At 48.5% G+C, this 20,801-nt stretch overlaps 1 protein-coding gene across 1 annotated transcript in view; it reads left to right on the top strand.

Moving 5' to 3' along the window:
• VANGL1 (VANGL planar cell polarity protein 1) overlaps positions 1-12,288 on the top strand; it is a 39,150-nt gene extending 26,862 nt beyond the window's left edge. Inside the window, exons 5-7 of the mRNA XM_056848695.1 lie at positions 1,414-1,546; positions 6,724-6,958; positions 12,028-12,288. Of these exons, the coding sequence (XP_056704673.1) occupies positions 1,414-1,546; positions 6,724-6,958; positions 12,028-12,288 (629 nt within the window). The remainder of the gene's footprint in view (positions 1-1,413; positions 1,547-6,723; positions 6,959-12,027) is intronic.
• Positions 12,289-20,801: the final 8,513 nt, after the last annotated feature.

Raw genomic sequence — 20,801 nt, forward strand, 5'->3', positions numbered from 1 at the left:
GGTCATAGAATCAGCATTGCTGACAGATGGCCATCCAGCCTCTGCTTAAAAAACTCCAGGCGAGGAGAGCTCACCACCTCCCGAGGAAGCCTGTTCCACTGAGGAACCGCTCTGACTGTTAGAAAATTCTTCCTAATGTCTAGACAGAAACTGTTTTGATTTAATTTCAACCCGTTGGTTCTGGTCCGACCTTATGGGGCAACAGAAAACAACAACTCGGCACCCTCCTATATATGGCAGCCCTTCAAGTACTTGATGGTTATCATATTCACTTAGCAGAACTTAATAAATGCAAATCATATGATAGTTTCATGAGTATTGTTCGCTTCGTGATGCCCCGTTCTCCACATATTCTAGAAAAGGCAGCAATCTATTTAAAAAGTTCATAGAGTAAGATAAGTTATTTGCTACCTTGAGTTGTGAAGGTATCTTATCTAAAAAGATTCCACACCTTCTCCTACCACTGCCCAGTAGAAGGCATGTTGGCTTTTTTCCAGTAGAAGGCTATCAGAAATTTTGCTGCCAGTAGTAGTATTGAAATCAGTTCCCTTTTGGAGGTAGAGAGTTGTTGTATATCAATCAATCAATAATTTATTTGCAGTCATAGGCCATCAAAAAGGCGAATTTACATAGTTGAATAGTATAGGGTAAAACAAATACAAAATGGATTTGCTATTAAAATGGTTAAAAATGGCAAAATTACCAAGATACACAGCTATTTAATATCAGAACAAATACTAAATATGGGTAAAATTTACAATGCTTGATCATATCCGACGCTTACAGCGGATAAAACTAGAAAGAAAAATACATAAGTAAACGTGCCACTAAATCAGTAGGATCAAACAGCATCAAGCATGCCACTAAATCTGTAGGAACAAACAGTATTCATTCTCCATTTGTAGGTTGCATATCAAATTTTGTAGGTTGCATATCAAAACATCATAGGCTATTGTAGGTTGCATATCAAATTTTTCTAGTAAGACGGTTAAGGCATCCTGAGGGACTTTGCATTTCGTGATTAATTCTGTCTCGCAAAATCTTCTCCCCAAATAAACTAACTTTTGGGCACGTCCACCAGCTGGGGTGCCGCAGTCTTTCCAGCACAGACCTGAGTGCCCTGGTATGATACGATGAAGGCGAGAGGGATTTTATAAGAGGGCTTCCTGTCTTGCTTAGGTTTCCCTCTGTTTATGTCCCCCAAACGCACCTTTTCAACCTCACAGCTGCTCCTCAAAGGGGCGCTTGTGATGGGAATGGGGTTTTGCGTCTTTCTCAGAGAATGGGTTATCTTAGGCCGAGTGTTTGGGGGGGCTGCGGTTCATTGGCAGGCCGACTTGGCCCGAGGCCTCGTTCATGTTGAACGTGTCCCTTTTTTCACCCTCCGTCTTCCTGTTGGACTTCTCCCCGAAGGGCCCGATAACAACGCTGCCAGTCAGTCCCGGGCCATGATTGCCGCCGCCGCTCACCGCCGGGATTCCAGCCACAACGAGCTGTACTACGAAGAAGCCGACCACGAGCGCAGGGTCCGGAAACGTCGAGCGAGGTCAGGATTGGCTGTGGGTCAAGCCAAGATAACCCACTGTTTTTTCCCCCCAGTCTGGAGTTGGGAGGGGGGGGGGGGAGAGAAACACGGTTTGATCACCTCTCCATGCCCAAATTGGTGTAGCCTCTTCTGCTGCAGCGTGGTATGGTGGTTAAGAGCGGTGGTTTGGAGTGGTGGAGTCTGATCTGGAGAACCATGTTTGATTCCCTGCTCCTCCACATGAACGGCGGAGGCTAATCTGGGGAACTGGATTTGTTTCCCCACTCCTTCACATGAAGCCAACTGGGTGACCTTGGGCTAGTCACTGTTCTCTCAGCCTCACCTACCTCCCAGGGTGTCTGTTGTGGGGAGGGGAAGGTAAGGTGATTGTAAGACAATTTGATTCTTCCTTAAGTGGTAGAGAAAGTCAGCATATAAAAACCAACTTCTCCTCCTCCTCCTCCTCCCCCTTTTTGGCTTCTCTGTTTATACATGGGCTGCTTCCCTCCCTGTTCCAGTGCAAGGAATGGAGAGGGGGCCTTCTCAGCAGAATGCAGCGGGGAAAGAGTTTTCCATTACTGCTCTTATCTTCCTTTGTAAAACCAGATGTCCTTCCCCCACCCCACCCCAGTTGCTGTCTCCACCCTGCAACCGAAGAGTAGTTTGCATTTGCTCGGGAATGGTTTGTTTGCTCAGCTGGGTGAAAGCAGGGGTGCTTCAACCAAGAGCCCTGCATAGTGAACGAAGGAGGGTGGAATGCCGCCCGCCCTTGAGCAAGCCAGAAGGGACCTTCCATGGTGCGGCTTCAAATCCAACCCCCAAGGACTGCCGGCGTGGTGCGGTGTTTAAGAGCTGTAGTTTGGAGCGCTGGACTCTGATCTGGAGAACCGGGTTCGATTCCCCCACTCCTACACATGAGCAGCGGAGGCTCATGTGGAGAACTGGGCTCGATTCCCCACTCCTACACATGAGCGGTGGACTCTAATCAATAGCGGGAGATCTCCAGCTCGTACCTGGAGGTTGGTGATCCTATTCCTGCCCCTCCCTTCCAAAAAGTACCATGACCGGCTTCACCTTGAGAGGCCAGCCTCCAGGTGGGACCTGGGGATCCCCCAGAAATACACCTCCTGTCCAGACTATAGAGACCAGTTCCCTTGGAGACAATGGGTGAAAACGCATGGTCACTTTATCCTCCTTTAATCCCTGTTTCAGCCAGGATTCAGCCAGGATCAGACACATGCATTTCGCTTAATGTGTGTTCGATCCTGGTTAAAACAGGGATTAAAGGAGGATAAAGCGACCATGCGTTTTCACCCAATGGATTCTTTGGAGGGTGGACTCTGCGGCATTGTACCCCTCTGAGGTCCCTGTCCTCCCCAGGCTCCAACCCCAATCTGTAGAACAGAGGTTCTCACCCCAGGGGTGAATTTTAGGGTTCCAGGGGGCAGAATTATGTGCAATCTGTAAAATTGTAGTTTTTTAAAAATTATTATTTAGACTATCTTGGGAAGGGGGGAATTATATTCTGAACAATGGTGAAAGGGGGGGAATGGAGCAAAAAAGGTTGAGATCCGCTGCTCTAGGAGTTTCGCAACCTGGATCTGGCAACCCTACCCCCCATCCCCCAATTGGGGGGGGCACCTGGCAACCCTAGCTTCACCTCTGTTCCAGCATTCTTGGGTGATTTCCCTCTCCTCCTTAGGGCGACAGCAAAGGGAGGTGGAGATTGCTTGCTCCTAATGGAGCTCAAAAGGCTTTTCTCCCCCCCCACCTGAGGAATGCTTCTTTGTTTGTCCTTACGCCTCAGTCCTTTGGGGAATTAAGCGCACTTAAAGCCCATCGAAAGCCACCAAGCTTGGGTGTGTCTCACAGCATTCAGCTGTACCTAAGGACAGGCAGAAGTAATGCAGAGAGCTTAACCCCCTCCTTCCAGCTGCCCAGCTAGGGTTGCCAACCTCCAGGTACTTCAAACTAAATCACAGCAACCGTGGCTAACAAGAAACCATATATACAGGTGAATGACAGGTAATATCTGTATTGTGCGGTAGATTACCACAATAAATATCACAATGCTATGAAATGCCCATATAGGTAAAGGTCCCCTGTGCAAGCACTCGGTCATTCCTGACCCATGGGGTGACGTCACATCCCGACATTTACTAGGCAGTGTTTGTTTACTGGGTGGTTTGCCTGTGCCTTCCCCAGTCATCTTCCCTTTATCCCCAGCAAGCTGGGTACTCATTTGACCGACCTCGGAAGGATGGAAGGCTGAGTCAACCTTGAGCCGGCTACCTGAAACCGACTTCTGTCGGGATCGAACTCAGGTCATGAGCAGAGATTGGGCTGTAGTACTGCAGCTTACCACTCTGTGCCACGGGGCTCTTATGAAATGCCCATATAAGCAGCCAATAACAAACCTTGCAAGCCAGTGACTAAACAGAGTCAAAAGAAGATCTAAATCAGGGGTGTCCAATCTTTTGGCTTCCCTGGGCCACATTGGAGGAAGAAGAATTTCCTTGGGCCACACATATAATACACTAATACTAACTTGGGCCGCACATAACATACACTAACACTAATGATAGCTGATTCATAATGTTTTAAGTAAGTTTACGATTTTGTGTTGGGCCGCATTCATAGCCGGCCTGGGTCGCATGCGGCCTGGGGGCCGCAGTTTGGACAAGCCTGATCTAAATGATGAGAAGTCCAAAGATGAAAATGTATCCACTGATCTCCCAGCAAATATGGGATCAGGATCCTGCGCAGAACAGGATTATGTGTCCGTCAACGTCCTTTTTACAGGGATCCGGTATTCACACCTGTTTCTCCATTTCTTCTTCAGAGAATCAAACGATGGACCATGTATTTGGACCTTAGTCACAGCACAAGCCTTTATTGGCATATAAAAAAGTAGAACATACATTTGGATAAAACCAAGTACGAATAAATAAAATTGGATAAAACCATCCCAAATCAGCCATTAAGGAAAGCTACACACCATTCACGATACCTGATTGCTAGCTGTAAGAACCTTGCCACCAATTCAATTATTTTTGGGTTTTGTGTGGTCATGAGATAGGATGTTCTGATTTCACCAGAGAGCCATTCCCTGTTTACGAACAGTGGGTCAATGAATTGGGATCGGAGCCCCGGGGCGCAGAGTGGTAAGCTGCAGTACTTTAGTCAAAAGCTCTGCTCACGACCTGAGTTCGATCCCGACAGAAGTCGGTTTCAGGTAGGCGGCTCAAGGTTGACTCAGCCTTCCATCCTTCCGAGGTCGGTGAAATGAGTACCCAGTTTGCTGGGGGTAAAGGGAAGATGACTGGGGAAGGCACTGGCAAACCACCCGGCAAACAAAGTCTGCCTAGTAAACGTCGGGATGTGATGTCACCCCATGGGTCAGGAATGACCCGGTGCTTGCACAGGGGACCTTTACCTTTATACAAGCACAAAAGCAACAATTGAAAAGGACATGCACAAGGGATTCAATTTCACCACTCCCTCAAGGGCAAACTCTGTCCCCAAATGGGATTTTATTAAATCTACCATATAGCAAGGCGGAGGGTGGTGCTTTTAGCCTGGCAAGCATATATGCCCTACTCTGTTGCGTTGCAGTTAGACACGTAAAGTATAGTGCTATATGTTGTCTGTTTGGCCACGGCTCTCAACTCAAGGGGGAACGTCTACTACCTGCATGGCTTCTAAGTTCCTGCATTTCTATGTCTAAAAGCCTATGTCTGATCACCTCAAACGCTGACTTTTCAGTGAGGCAATACAGGGAATCTAAAGAAATCCCTATTTATCTAGTTTTTTTCTCAATATGTCTTATCCATATGGATGATTGAGATTCAGTTAGCATGTGAGAGTTAAAACTATTTAGATCAGCCTTGAAATGCCACTGAAGCCAAAATTTGATTGTTACCAGCCAAGCTCTAGTGTCCATAAGCCTTTGATTTGTTTCTAGACACAAGGAATACATTTTGGTGTTCCAAGAATTTTACGTAGGAATTTAGATTGTATTCTTTCAACATCCTGATTTAAGGCATTTGGACCTCAGTATACTGGTTCCTGTTTCCAAACCGAACTCATATGAGGACTCTGCACAGGATCCTGATCCCAAATTTGCTGGGTAATTGGGTAACTGGACTGCATTTTAGGGCCTCATCAGTACAAAGGATAGGATACGTTACTAGCTTAGACTGAATGCCATCCCATCAGGGGGTTAATAGGTCGTTTAAATAGGGTTCCGTACTCTTTTTCTTTTTGAATTATCTTTTTCAAAATAAAAAATTTCTAAAACCATAAATAGGGTACCGTACTGTGAGAGAGTATGTCAATGCGGTTCTGGCCACATAGACAACCCTTCAGCATTCCTTGTTTAGCTGTGACTTGCTCAACGAGGCTAGAGACGGAGGGATAAAGCCCTTTATTTGGGAATCTGTCTCTAAACTGGATAATCTGAGGGTTCTTTTAGCAGGGGTGGATTTTAATGCTACATCGGGAGTCGCCAAATTTCATTTCCCAGTCAATTAAGGTTTAAAAAAATGCTAATTTCCTTATGGGCTATTTAGATCCTTTTTTTTCCCCTTTCCTTTTTATTTTGATCTCAGTGTGACATTGGCCGTATGAACAGTATCATTAAAGTATTTGAAAGTACATTATTAGCTGAGATGAGATTTTATGGTTTAATGATATAGTCAGAGCCAGCGTGGTGTAGTGGTTAAGAGCGGTGGTTTGGAGAGGTGGACTCTGATCTGGAGAACTGGGTTCGATTCCCTACTCCTCCACGCGGAGGCTAATCTGGTGAACTGGATTTGTTTCCCCGCTCCTACACCCGAAGCCAGCTGGGCGACTTTGGACTAGTCACAGCTCTCTTAGAGCTCTCTCAGCCCCACCTACATCACAGGGTGTCTGTTGTGGGGAGGGGAAGGGAAGGTGATTGTAAACCGGTTTGACTCTCCTTTAAGCGGCAGAGAAAGTCTCCTTCTCCTCCTCCCCTCCCCCTCCCCTTCTCCCTTCTTCTTCCTCTTCTTCTCCTCCTATTTGCTGTGTTTATATGTTGTTAGCCGTCCTGAGCCCTAGGGACCGTGAGTCCGTTCGTGCGCCCGTGACCTGGCACGCGTCGGGCGTACCGTGCTGTTACCCCCTTAGTCGCATCGCTGAGGATGAGAGACCTCTTCTGCTTCCTTGCGGTGCAGGCTGGTGGTTGCGGTTGAAGAAGCGTTCACCCACATCAGGCGCCTCCAGGTGGACGAGCAGCAGAAGGCCCCGGGGGAGGTGATGGACCCCCGAGAGGCGGCTCAGGCCATCTTCCCGTCCATGGCGAGGGCCCTGCAGAAGTACCTCCGCACGACCCGGCAGCAGCATTACCACACCATGGAGAACATCCTGCAGCACCTGGCCTTCTGCATCACCAACAACATGACCCCGCAGGTACCACGTCCGCGGGACAGTTTTCCTGCCCCTAATCTAACTGGGCTATTAACACAATTTTTTATCCGTAGTGCCATGTCCATCATGGTCTGATAGGATCCTATGAGGAAAGGTTGAAGGAGCTGGGTATGTTTAGCCTGGAGAGGAGAAACCTGAGAGGGGATATGATAACCATCTTCAAGTACTTGAAGGGCTATCATATGGAGAGGGTGCCAAGTTGGTTTATGTTGCCCCAGAAGGTCAGACCAGAACCAATGGGTTGAAATTAAATCAAAAGAGTTTCTGTCTAGACATTAGGAAGAATTTTCTAACAGTTAGAGCAGTTCCTCAGTGGAACAGGCTTCCTCGGGAGGTGGTAAGCGCTCCTTCCCTGGAGGTTTTTAAACAGAGGCTAGGTGGCCATCAAAGGAACCCCGTGGCGCAGAGTGGTAAGCTGCAGTACTGCAGTCCAAGCTCTGCTCACAACCTGAGTTCAATCCCGATGGAAGTCGGTTTCAGGTAGCCGGCTCAAGGTTGGCTCAGCCTTCCATCCTTCCGAGGTCGGTAAAATGAGTACCCAGCTTGCTGGGGGTAAAAGAAAGATGACTGGGGAAGGCACTGGCAAACCACCCCGTAACCAAAGTCTGCCTAGGAAACGTCGGGATGTGACGTCACCCCATGGGTCAGGAATGACCCAGTGCTTTCACAGGGGAGCTTTACCTTTACGTAGATGGCCATCTGTCAGCAATGCTGATTCTATGACCTTAGGCAGTTCGTGAGAGGCAGATGAGAGAGAGGGCATCTTGGACATCTTCAGGGCATGTTGGGGTCACTGGGGCTGTGAGGGGGGAGGTAGTTATGAAATTCCTGCATTGTGCAGGGGGTTGGACTAGATGACCCTGGTGGTCCCTTCCAACTCTATGATTCTGTGATTCTAGTCTATGATCATCAAAAAAATTATCTACAATTGGTTTTGATCCACAAAATCTGATAGAGTTGGGACTGAAGAAAGTCTGTGGTCCTTCAACGTCTCACTGATATTGAGTTTCAAAACAACAATGCTGTTCTTCTTTAACTGCTTTAAAAACCTTAGGTCACGGACAGGCAGCAATTCTAACCTCAGTTACTTCCCCAACATTAAGATGGGCTTTTTCTAGGGCCCGATTTGATGCCCTTCCATCTGCTGTGCTTTCAGGAAGGTTTCTTCATTGCCCAAGAACAGGGGTGGGGAACCTTTTTTCCGCCAAGGGCCATTTGGATATTTATAACATCATTCGCGGGCCATACAAAATTATCAACTTTAAAATTAGCCGGCCAAGCCCCAAGCAGGCAGCTGCCCCAGATGACTCCCCCCCCGGCACGGACAAGCAGGCAGGCATCCAACCGGTGGCGCACTTGCCCACCTGGTGGCACAGGATGGTCTGTTGCACCAGCCGGGCGTAGCCGTCCAGCTGCACGCCGGAGTTGCTCCTGCTCCACATGGTCGGGGCCGGATTCTACAGCCAGCTCCTGCTACCTCCGTCTGCAGGGGTGAAATGAGGGCACAATGGCTAAGAACTCCCCCCCATGCATTCTGGCCCTGCCCCCTTTAACCCCTCCATTGTCACCACTTCCACCCCCAGCCCTCTTGTAGTACAGAGGGAACACATTTCTCCACGGCCTGGGTGGGAAAGGGTTAACACAGTTTCTTGGGCGGTCCTAGCAGCTCCATAGCTAATGACTCTTCTGCAAGGGCGGGGAAAGGTTCCTTTTCTGGGCAAAACAAACTCACATCTGCCTTGCATAGAGGCTGTTCCTGTCTGCAGGAGGGGACGGATCGCCAGTCTTAGATCCTTCTGAGCTAGAGATCTGCCAGGACGCACAAAGGGCCAGACCAAATGATTTCGTGGGCCTTAAATGACCCATGGGCCTGACGTTCCCCACCCCTGAACTAGAGAGACAAGCAAATGCTCTTGTCCCATGGATACGGTGGAGACGCCAGCACATATTTTGCTCCGTTGTGAACATTATGATGATGCCAGAAATCGTTTAATTACTCCCCTCCTGTCTCGATTTGTACACTCTTACACCTCCGAGGCCTCCTTGGTAGAATATCTATTGGAAGACAGGGTGACTTATATCTCAGAGCCAGCGTGGTATAGTGGTTAAGAGCAGTGGTTTGGAGCGGTGGAGTCTGATCTGGAGAACCGGGTTTGATTCCCCACTCCTCCACATGAGCGGCGGAGGCTAATCTGGTGAACTGGATTAGTTTCCCCACTCCTACGTATGAAGCCAGCTGGGTGACCTTGGGCTAGTCACAGTTCTCTCCGAACTCTCTCAGCCTTACCTACCTCACGGGGTGTCTGTTGTGGGGAGGGGTAGGGAAGGTGATTGTGAGCCGGTTTGAATCTCCCTTAAGTGGTAGAGAAAGTCGGCATATAGAAACCAACTCTTCTTCTTCCTCATATTCCGTAGCAAAATTTTGCTCTTATGTTTGCTGGAAACAGAAGGCATTTATGAAGAGCAAAGACCTTCTGGGCAAACCTTCAGATTAACTAGTATGGATGAGATGCTGTAAGTCGGAGTTGTATTATTTTATCATAGGATGTATATTTTATATTTTATGCTGGCCTGTGGCTGTAATAAAATAATTGTTGTTAGTTCACTTGCCCCGAGCGGGTGCGGAACACACCTTCCTGAGAATCCTTCTCCCCCTCCCTCCCAATCTTCACGCATGAAGCTCCTTTCCCCCTTGGGTCCCTTTCTAGAGAGCAGGAGGGAGCAGCCAGGGCTTGTTAACCCTCGCCTCAGTGTTTCGCCATGCGAAGCAGCCCGTCAGAGGTCGCCTCGCTCTCCCCATGTGTTCATAGAATCATAGAGTTGGGACTACCAGGGTCATCTAATCCAACCCCCTGCACAATGCAGGAAATTCACAACTACCTCCCCCCCACACCCCCAGTGACCCCTACTCCACGCCCAGGAGATGGCCAAGATGCCCTCCCTCTCATCATCTGCCTCAGGTCATAGAATCAGCGTTGCTGACAGATGGCCATCTAGCCTCTACTTCAAAACCTCCAGGAAGGAGAGCCCACCACCTCCCGAGGAAACCTGTTCCACTGAGGAACCGCTCTAACTGTCAGGAAGTTCTTCCTAATGTTTAACCGGAAAATCTTTTGATTTAATTTCCACCTGTTGGTTCTGGCCCAACCTTCTGGGACAACAGAAAACACGTCGGCACCACCCTCTATGTGACAGCCCTTCAAGTACTTGGAGATGGTTATCCATATCCCCTCTCAGTCTTCTCCTCTTCAGGCTAAACATACCCAGCTCCTTCAACCTTTCCTCATAGGACTTGGTCTCCAGACCTCTCACCATCTTTGTTGCCCTCCTCTGGACACGTCCCAGCTTGTCTACATCTTTCTTAAATTGACGTGCCCAAAACTGAACACAGTACTCTAGGGGAGGTCTAACCAAAGCAGAGTAACCGTTGTACCCGTGTTTTCCAGATGCTGTTTTAGCCGAAATCTGGAAAATGCGCAGGAAGAGTGAGGCTTCCTCTGATGGGCAGGAAAGGCACGCATAATCAAAAGGAAGCCCTGAAGCAGTCGGCGGGGGTGACCACGGGGAAACGTCCCTGCATAAAAGGCCATGAATAGGACCAAAAGGGACAAAGAGACCCTCCCGTTTCCCCATTGGAATGGGGTGTAGTGGTTAAGAACGGTGGTTTGGAGCAGTGGACTCTCATCTAGAGAACCGGGTTTGATTCCCCACTCCTCCACGTGAGCGGTGGAGGCTAATCTGGTGAACCTCCACATGAAGCCAACTGGGTGACCTTGGGCTAATCACAGTTCTCTTTGAGCTCTCTCAGCCCCACCTACCTCCCAGGGTGTCTGTTGTGGGGAGGGGAAGGGAAGGTGATTGTAAACCGGTTTGATTCTTCCTTAAGTGGTAGAGAAAGTCAGCATATAAAACCAGCTCTGCTTCTTCTGCTTATTCTTCCTCCTCCTCCTCCCAGTTTGCACATCCCCATTCCTGTTTTCCCAGCGCTGCGCTATGGAATAAGCGTTCTTCACCCCTTTCTCTTCAGTCACTGCTCTGGAACCGTCTGGCCACTCATCTCCGGCCTTGATCTACTTCCAGGAGTTTTGAGCACACGCAGGGCTACAATTTTATTAGCTCTGCTCTGCATTCCCACCTGAGCGTCGAACAGGCTCGGCTTCAAACGTTTTCTGGCAGAACTTCCCCCGCCCTACCCCAGGGCTTGCGCTGAGTAAAACGTCAAGCGTGGTGTCAAGCGAGGGCCTGGAAGCAAAACTCGTTCTGCTGGGTGTGGGTGTCTCCAAGGGTTTAGCTGCCAAAACACCGAGTGGGAAGGTAGCTGTGCCTTCGCTTGGTGGGGTTCTGCCGGCTGAAGGAAGGAGGGTTGGGCCCGGGGAGGAGGAGAAGAAGAGTTGGTTTTTATATGCCGACTTTCTGTACCACTTAAGGGAGACTCAAACCGGCTTACAATTGCCTTCCTTTCCCCTCCCCACAACAGACACCCTGTGAGGTAGGTGGGGCTGAGAGAGTGTGACTAGCCCATGGTCACCCAGCTGGCTTCGTGTGGAGAAATGGGGAAACCAGCCTAGTTCACCAGATTAGCCTCCGCCGCTCATGCGGAGGATTGGGGAATCAAACCCAGTTCTCCTTATAAGAGTCCACCGCTCCAAACCACCACTCTTAACCATTACACCATGCTGAGGGGGGAATCATAGAGTTGGAAGGGACCACCAGGGTCATCTAGTCCAACCCCCTGCACAATGCAGGAAAATCCAAACTACCTCCCCCACACACACACACCCAGTGACCCATAACTTCATGCCCAGAAGATGGCCATGAAGTATGGGTCACTGGGAGTATGGGGGGGCTCACAAATGCACCACCTTGATGTGAGGAAGCAGGGGGGGAAACCCCATTTCCCAACTGTCTCCCACTGGGGGCAAATAACTCGTGTGGAAACACCCATAGCCTTCTTTTTTCCTATTGAAATATTGTTTTTATTTTTAAATATAGTGACAACTAAGCAGTTTCCTAGCAGGTTCCTAGTCCTCACCGTTTCCCTTTCTCTTTAGGCCTTCCTGGAGCGTTACCTCCGTCCGGGCCCGACCTTGCAGTATGACAGGGACCGTTGGTTGTCCAAGCACTGGACGCTCATTAGCGAGGAAGCCGTCACCAAAGGATTAAGGGACGACGTGGTGTTTGTCCTCAAATGCTTGGACTTCAGTCTTGTCGCAAGTGTGAAGAAGATCCCCTTCATCAAACTCTCGGAGGAGTTCATAGACCCGAAATCTCACAAGTTTGCCTTTCGCTTGCAGTCTGAAACCTCCGTCTAGGGAGCCGCTTGGGGCGGGGGGGTAAAGAGGGGGCCTTTCCCAGCTCCGTGCTTTTGGCTTTGGGGAGTTTTTATCCTTCCCTGTTCTTCCAACGGAAACGGACAAGAGACAGATGAGGAATGTTTTGACCATCTGCACTTTATCTGGAAAGAGGAAGAGGGGGCGGTCTCATTGGAAAGATCGAAAGAGGTTAAGTTGTCAGGGTTGAATTCTGGACCTCGGGTTGTACACGCTGCAGCCGACGCGGCGTCCCACTTTTCCTTGGCACCTTGCCTGAGACAAGCCGGTGTATGAATTCTGCTGCCCCTCCCCTCCCCACCCTGCTAGCCTACGGCTTTCTATGGAAAGTCCTTGCTTAGCTTAGCGTCGACTGTTTCAGTTGAGACACTGCACCACACCCTGGTTTGTGCTCACCGTACCTCAGGGCTCAAACCCTAATTTGGGCTTCCAAAATCACCACCCGCAAACCACGAATCGGAGCTGAGGGTTTTGTTTTGTTTTCTGGGGCTCTGCTTCATAAAGTCCGGGAGTGAAATGACGGGACGGCAAGGGACCGTGCTTTGCTGTTTGGGATATTAGAGTATAGCAAGCCACGGTGAACTTTGCCAAACCGTGGTTTGGCGGGATGTCTGGATTGAAGGGAGTTTGCAGTTAGGCTGCTGGAGGGTTGCCAACCTCCAGGTACTGAGCAAAATGATAACAGCACGGTGGCCAAACACCATAAAAGAACTGTACAGTAAGTATGTACTGTGTGTATGTTAAGTGCCGTCAAGTCGCTTCTGACTCATGGCAACCCTATGAATGAAAGTCCTCCAAAATGTCCTCTTTGACAGCCTTGCTCAGATCTTGCAAATTGAAGGCTGTGGCTTCCTTTATTGAGTCAAGTATATGTACTAATATAAGCTATATTATAATAGCCACAGTATTGCAAACTGAAGCAATAAAAGTAACAATCAATAGAATGGTTTCTACACAATAAATTGGGCACATGAACAAGGGTACAAAGATACAAAAGATCAAGGATGCAATTAATTCCTGTGTAATTATAACGCCAGCATATCATAACTCCTGCACATAAGTGATAAGCAAGTAAAGTCACAGTTCTTTTACTGTGTTTGGCCACCGTGCTGTTACCATTTTGCTCAGTGTCGTTCTCAGCACAAATTCTTGTTCTTATAACCTCCAGGTACTAGCTGGAGATCTCCTGCTATTACAACTGATCTCCAGCCGATAGAGATCAGTTCCCCTGGAGAAAATGGCCGCTTTGGCCATTGGACTCTATGGCATTGAAGCCCCTCCCCTCCCCAAACCCTGCCCTCCTCAGGCTCCACCCCAAAAACCTCCCACCAGTGGCAAAGAGGGACCTGGCAATCCTAGGCTGCTGGGTGGTGCCAAATGGGGTGCAGGTTTGGAATTGCTAATCTGCTTTATTTATGGACTTTGAGACAAGACCCATCCACATAACTCCCGCTTTCCATGGCTGGGGTCAGCCTGTGGGGTGGCTTCCTTCAACTCTCTTATATTGTGGTTGTTTGAATCATGACCCCTTGCATGTTTCCGGACTGTTAAGGATTTACGCATCACAGCGTTCTTCCTTTCTGCTTCCTCTGCCCATATAAACGTAAGCATCAATTTCCTTGGCGGCAGATATGCTATCAAAAAAGGGGGGGGTCATCTTATATTTGCATACAAGTTACACTGGTGCCCAGGAAAAATGTTGGGAGGTTTATAACATTTTTGAGGGGTCGTTTTATATTAAGGGTTGCTTCCGTTTTGAATAAATACAGTATTCGCAAAGTTCCAGGATGGTTGCGGAAAAGTGAGATGTTTACACAAGTCTGACCCATGTGATTGTGAAGAAAGAGTGCATAATTTTGCAGGGGTGGTTCCCCACTTTAAAAGGTTTTCATCTTCTCCTAGAGAAGAAGCGATGGGTGGTTTCTTACTTCCCGCGCAGGCCTGGAGGGGGATTTTGAGTGTGAAGCCAGGGTGGCCCCCGCAGTACCCATTCTCAGTTGAGACCACACACTGTGGATCATTGCTGTTTCCACAAGTCCCCACATTTTGGCCGGCCCTGATTACCAGCCACTTGTAAGCTGCTGCTGTCTCCCTGCCCCCGAATCTTTTGGTGCCTATGCAAAGGAGCAATTCTGCTCGTCTTCGAACTGCACACAGTTGGAGTTTTTCTGATGAAGCAAGGGTCTCTCTCATGGCTTCTGGAGGGTCCTCTGCAGGCAGAAGTGGGAGGCCGACCTCTTTCCCTCTTCCAAGTTCCCCGGATGCTCCCGAGAGCTTCGGAAAGAGGGGCGTGCTCTTTACTTAAATCATACTGTTCATATAGCCAATTCGGCTCAACAACATCACACTAAGATCAAAAATTTTAAAAAGGAATAGGGAGGGGCTGTGGCTCAGTGGTAGAGCATCTGCTTGGCATGCGGAAGGTCCCAGGTTCAGTCCCCGGCATCTCCAGTTAAAAGGACTAGGCAGGTAGGTGATGTGAAAGACCCCTGCCTGAGACCCTTGAGAGCTGCTGCTGGTCTGAGTAGACAGTACCGACTTTGATGGGACAAGGGTCTGATTCAGTATAATGCAGCTTCATATATGTTCATACAAATTTTATATATGTGTGTGTGTGTATATATATGTATAAAATATACAGAGAGAGATATCTAGATAAACAATAAGAGAATTAGTATTTTTTTTAATCTTGATTGACTGAGATAAAAACTTGGCAGCTGTCAATGCAGTATTAAAATCCACCCCTGCTAAAAGAGCCCTCAAATTTTCCAATTCACAAGCAGATTCCCAGATAAAAGGCTTTATCCATCTGGAGCTCGCCTCGTCGAGCAGGTCGCAACTAAGCGAGGAATGCTGAAGAGTGTCTGTTTGGCCAGAACCACGTTGGCATGCTCTTTCACGATAAGGTACCCTCGTTCAGACTACCCGTTAACTCCCCTGATGGAATGGCATTTTGTCTCGCCAACATAAATAATCGTCTGGATTGTCAGGAAATCAAAAGACATTGGGAGAGATTGCAGCCAGTTTAGACCTAGGTACAGAGACAAGCATACTCTACGTGTCTCTCTAGAGAGTTGTTTGGAAAACTGGGGACGATGGAGGTTCTCCTGCCTCCATCGTCCTCCTGTAATATGACGTGTGGCCAACTGAGTTTGTAGGTGCCCGGCTGTTCCTTTCTGGCTTCTTCAGTGTGAATCGGTTTGTTCTTCACCCTGGTCTCGAGGTTCTTTAGGGAGCTGCTCTTGTAAAGAAGCCGATTACGTTTTTTAAAAAAAACATACAAAATGCATAGTTCATGTGCCAAAATTTAGTGCATATGTTAGCAACGAGAGTCGTCCAACACTCCCATGATGTTATGCATTTATCCAAAATAACATTAATCATAGCTTCACGCCCTCTGTCATGCTTTTTCTTCAAATTTAACCCTGTTCCAGTAATTAACATAAGAGGCCACATCGCAAAGAATGAAAATGTGTCGAATGTGTCTCTTTATCCCTCACAATGCCCACAAGATGTTCAACTTGTGCATAACGCCACCTGCCGCACATCTCTCTTGCTGTTCCTCCCACAACAAAGCACCGTGTTTTGCCAAGAGTTCTTTAGCTGTCGGTAACAAACTGTCAACTGGTGCATCGTGTTTCCTTCTCGCAAGGGCCTTTTAGATAACTGATTGCGGAGTTTGGGGGGATTTCTTCATCTCGTTTTCTCTCATAATCCTTTAAGCATTTTCCAACTCACCTACAGCTTACCTGTGAGGGGAAAAGTTGGCATTCACAGATTTCACTCTCTGGGGACGTAATCTGGCACAGATCCAAATACTGTAGAAGTTGTGTGTTTTTTCCAGTGACACATTCAATATCATAAGAGCCCTGCTGGATCAGACTGGTGGTCCATCCAGTCACATGAAGCTGCCTTCTACTGAACCGGATCCTCGGTCCATCCAAGTCAGTATTGTCTGCTCAGACCGGCAGTTGCTCTCCAGGGCTCTCGGAGAGGTCTTTCACATCACCTACTTGCCTGGTCCCTTTAGCTAGAGATGCCGGGGATTGAACCTGGGACCTTCTGCATACCAAGCAGATGCTCTACCGCTGAGCCACGGCCCCTTTCCATGGCTCTCCGGGGTCTCAGGCGGAGGTCTTTCACATCACCTACTTGCCTGGTCCCTTCAACTGGAGATGCCGGGGACTGAACCTGGGACCTTCTGCATGCCAAGCAGATGCTGTGCCACTGAGCCACAGCCTCTCCCCTGCATCCTGTTACAAATGGTGACCAACCAGTTTCCAACCAGTTGCCCTGGAGGGAGGGCAAACAAGGCATAGAGGCCAAGGCCTTCCCATGATGTTACCTCCTGGCGCTGGCGTTCAGAGGTTTACTGCCTCTAAAAACGGAGGCTCCCTGCAGTCACCATGGTTAGCAGCTAGCCTCTGGTAGACCTGTCCTCCATGTAGCCTATATATATACCTGCAATATATATATATATATTATATATATATTTTTAGCAAGGCTTCTTTCTTAAGATGTTTCATTTAAGGGGCTTCTCCCAGGGCTTCTTTTCATCATCAAGTAAATTTTTAAAGAGAGCCGGCGTGGTGTAGTGGTTAAGAGCGGTTGTTTGGAGCGGTGGACTCTGATCTGGAGAACCGGATTTGATTTCCGCACTCCTCCACATGAGCAGCAGAGGCTAATCTGGTGAACCAGGTTGGTTTCCCCACTCCTACACATGAAGCCAGCCGAGTGACCTTGGGCTAGTCACAGCTCTCTTAGAGCTCTCTCAGCCCCACCTACCTCCCAGGGTGTCTGTTGTGGGGAGGGGAAGGGAAGGTGATTGTAAGCCGGTTTGAGTCTCCCTTAAGTGGTAGAGAAAGTCGGCATATAAAAACCAACTCTTCTTCATTTTCCCTCAGACAGTTATACTGGGTGTAAATCTGAACACGTTATTGGAACCTCCACTTAGTGAGGGAGGTTCCTACCTGGAGCTAAATTTCTAGGCTGAAGTCTATCTTGGCAACTGGCAAGCTGCTGGACTGCTCTCCTAGAGAGATGATGTGAAAGACTTCCACCTGAGACCCTGGAGAGTCAGTGCCTGCCAGAGTAGACAATATTTATTTTTTACTTACGTAACAAAATTTGTACCCCGCCTTTTTCCCCTCATAAGGGCCACCAAGGCAGCTAGCAAATCAAAATGCGCATGATAAAATCACATTTTAAAACCATTTTAAAATCCCTTTCTCGCCCTTTAACAGGAGCATGGAGAGCCCGGGGGGTGGGGGGTGTTCCAGATTTTGCAGTGGTAGAAAATGCAACCCTTCACAGTGCCTTCGTTGTTGCAGGCCCTCTGCGGGGAAACCCTCGCCATTGGGTAGCTGCATTAAAAATGACTTTTGCCTGAAACCATCGAAACAGGAGGGAGGATGCTAGGGGGAAACTCTGAGCCCACCCATCCCCCTGGCCCACATCATGTGTGAATTCAGAGCCAAAGAGATCCTAGCAGATGAGTTTCTTTCAAGCACCAGCAGACTTTTCCTTTTTTCCCAACCCTTGCTCCTCCAAAGTCCAATTGTTCTCTGCTCAGGAAACATCACCTTCTTTCGTCTTCCTTCTTCTTCGCCTGTGCACAAGAACCGTATAAAATAACCATGAGTTTCTTTGGCTGTGCTCCAGAGTAGGGAGGGGGTGAGCCCAAGTCTGCATCCTCTGGAAAAGAACCCATCTATCATAGAGTTGGAAGGGACCACCAGGGTCATCTAGTCCAACCCCCTGCACAATGCAGGAAATTCACAACTACCTTCCTCCACCCACACATCCCCAGTGACACCCTACTACATGCCCAGAAGATGGCAACAAAAACCCTCCAGGATCCTTGGCCAGTCTGGCCTGGAGAAAAATGGCTTCCTCACCCCAAAGTGGCGATCGGCAGTACCCTGGCCGTGCAAGAAAGGTCTATGACAGCCAAAACCCTGGTGCAAACCTTCCTGCCTTCCCTCTCATGATCTGCCTAAAGTCAGAGAATCAGTGTTGTGTGTGTTTACTGGAGCAGCTGATTCCTCTTCTGATATCTTAATCATTTCAGCCCCCAGCCTCCCTGCTCAACTTGATCTGTGATTTCCCCTTAGATTGCAAAGGGCTTGGTCGAAGGCGCAGCTCCCACACCTCCTCCTTATCTATTGCAGGTGGTTGTGGGTGTGGCTGTAGGCGAATCACACATGTCGTTCCCTTGGGGTCTCCGTTTCTCCTTCATAAACACCAAATGCCCATCCATTCTGCCTACCTCGCATGGAGGTCGTGAAATTTGCAGCTGATGGTTGTAAAAGCATGTTCAGAAGGGGCAGTGAAGCATGCCACGCAAAAAATCAGTTTGCCATGGAAACGTTGCGGTGGCTGCGTGGAAGAAGGAGACCCTCTCCTGTCGCTTTTGATGTTCCCTTCTGGACTCTGATGGAGATGAGCTCGCGTGTTTCAATTCCAAAGACCGAAAGCAGATGTAGTATTTGTAACTAAGGTCTTTTATGCGTGGCTGTTTCACTTGCCGTCACCCCTCCAACGACTTCGGATTTTTGTTCGGATCATGCATGCCATTTCTGACCGTCAGAGGTCGCCTCACTCTCCCCCCGTGTTGCCCCATGTTTTGCCCGCGTTTTGAAATTCGAGATAAAATAGGTCCCTAAAAATGCGGGCAAAACACGGGGAAACACAGGGAGGTGCATTTCCAACCGTCAGAGTTTGCCTTGCTCTCCCCCTGCGTTGCCCCACGTTTTGCCAGTCATGGCATCCCATTGTACGTGGCGAGATGTCCCTGGTAAAGCAGCCTTAGGAATTCTTGGTCGTGCTCAGAATCCCACCTGGGTCAAAACACCCACGCTCCCCTCCATAGTGCCTGTTGTTAATTCCTTAATCCAGCACGATTGTGCATCAGGGGCTGGAAACGTCTTCTCGAGCACTTTTCCGATCACTGTGCGCTGTTCGGCCGGACGACTCTTTATGCACGAGCCGTCTTAAATACAACCATCTCTTTCTCTTTTTATTAAAAAAGGAACAGCTTATCTGCACACGTAACTTTAATGTGGATGGTAATACGTGGTGTGAAATAATTTTGTTTTTGTTCCAATTGTGTACCAAAGTAAGCTGGGTGGGTTCCTGTTTGTCCGTGCCGTTGAACACCTGGGGTGTTCAAGCATAACCAAGTGTTTGGGATGAATCCGGTTTCTTGTGTCTGTGTGCTGGTCTTTCCGGAATGGAAACCCCAAGATTATTTTATACTTTGCCTATTTTGTACAGTTAACTTGAAATAAACAAAATCAGAATTTTTTATGTTTTGTGGAATTTGTTTTTTCCATGTGCCTAATTGGGCTGTTTTCTGAGATTTGTTTTGGGGGAAATAGAGCAATATGTTGGATTCTGAGCAAAAAGAAAATGGTGGCGGTGGAAAGCACCGTCAAGTCACAGCGAACATATTGTGACCCCATAGGATTTTCAAGCCAAGAGATGTTGGGAGGGGGTTTGCCATTGCCTTCCTCCGCGTGGGCTGAGAAAGTTCAGAGAGAACTGTGACTGGCCCAAGGTCACCCAGCAGGCTTCATGTGGAGGACTGGGGAATCGAACCCGGTTGTCCAGATTAGTCCACCACTCTTAACCACTACGCCATGTTGGCTCTCATACCCTTCTCTGCCCCCCCCCCCTTCCTATCCTGGTAAGGGCTAAACTATGCCAGGGTTGCTACAGCAACCCAAAATCTCATGTGCACTTTGAAGAAGAAGAGTTGGTTTTTCTACGCCGACTTTCTCCACCACTTACGGAAGAATCAAACCGGCTTACGCTCACCTTCCCCTCCTCTCCCAACAACAGGCACCCTGTGAAGTAGGTGGGGCTGAGAGAGATCTAAAGACAGCTGTGACTAGCCCAGGGTCACCCAACTGGCTTCATGTGGAGAAGTGGGGAAACCAAACCTGTTCACCAGATTAGCCTCTGTCGCTCATGCGGAGGAGTGGGGAATCAAACCCGGTTCTCCAGATCAGAGTCCACCGCTCCAAACCACCACTGTTCACCACTACACCACACTGGCTCTCCAGATTAGAGTCCACCGCTCTTGATTTCACTGATTTCCATTGAGCCTCGTTGAGAAAGGCAGACTGTAAATAACGTAAAGAAAATAAATATTGTTTTCAGGAGAATTGATAGAAAAGCTGGGAAGTTGTCTGGTCTTGGCAATTCTAGGCTTTAAGTTAGTCCTTTGGCCTCAGAGCCCAGTAAACATTTTTCCTGGGAAACGTCTGTGCCTGAGACCCTTCATTCCCCTAATGACACCTTTGAGTACAAATGGACAGAAAGGTTCCCACACTATCATCCCTGTTCTTTGCTTTCAAGTTTCGACTCAGCTACTTTTCCATCAGATCTATATTTAGGGTAAACGTATAGGAGTTCTCTGCATTTCCCTACTGGCGCCAGCGTGATGTAGTGGCTAAGAGCAGTGGTTTGGAGCGGTGGACTCTGATCTAGAG

The sequence above is a fragment of the Euleptes europaea genome, chromosome 4, assembly GCF_029931775.1.
Source record: "Euleptes europaea isolate rEulEur1 chromosome 4, rEulEur1.hap1, whole genome shotgun sequence".
Taxonomy (NCBI): Eukaryota; Metazoa; Chordata; class Lepidosauria; order Squamata; family Sphaerodactylidae; genus Euleptes; species Euleptes europaea.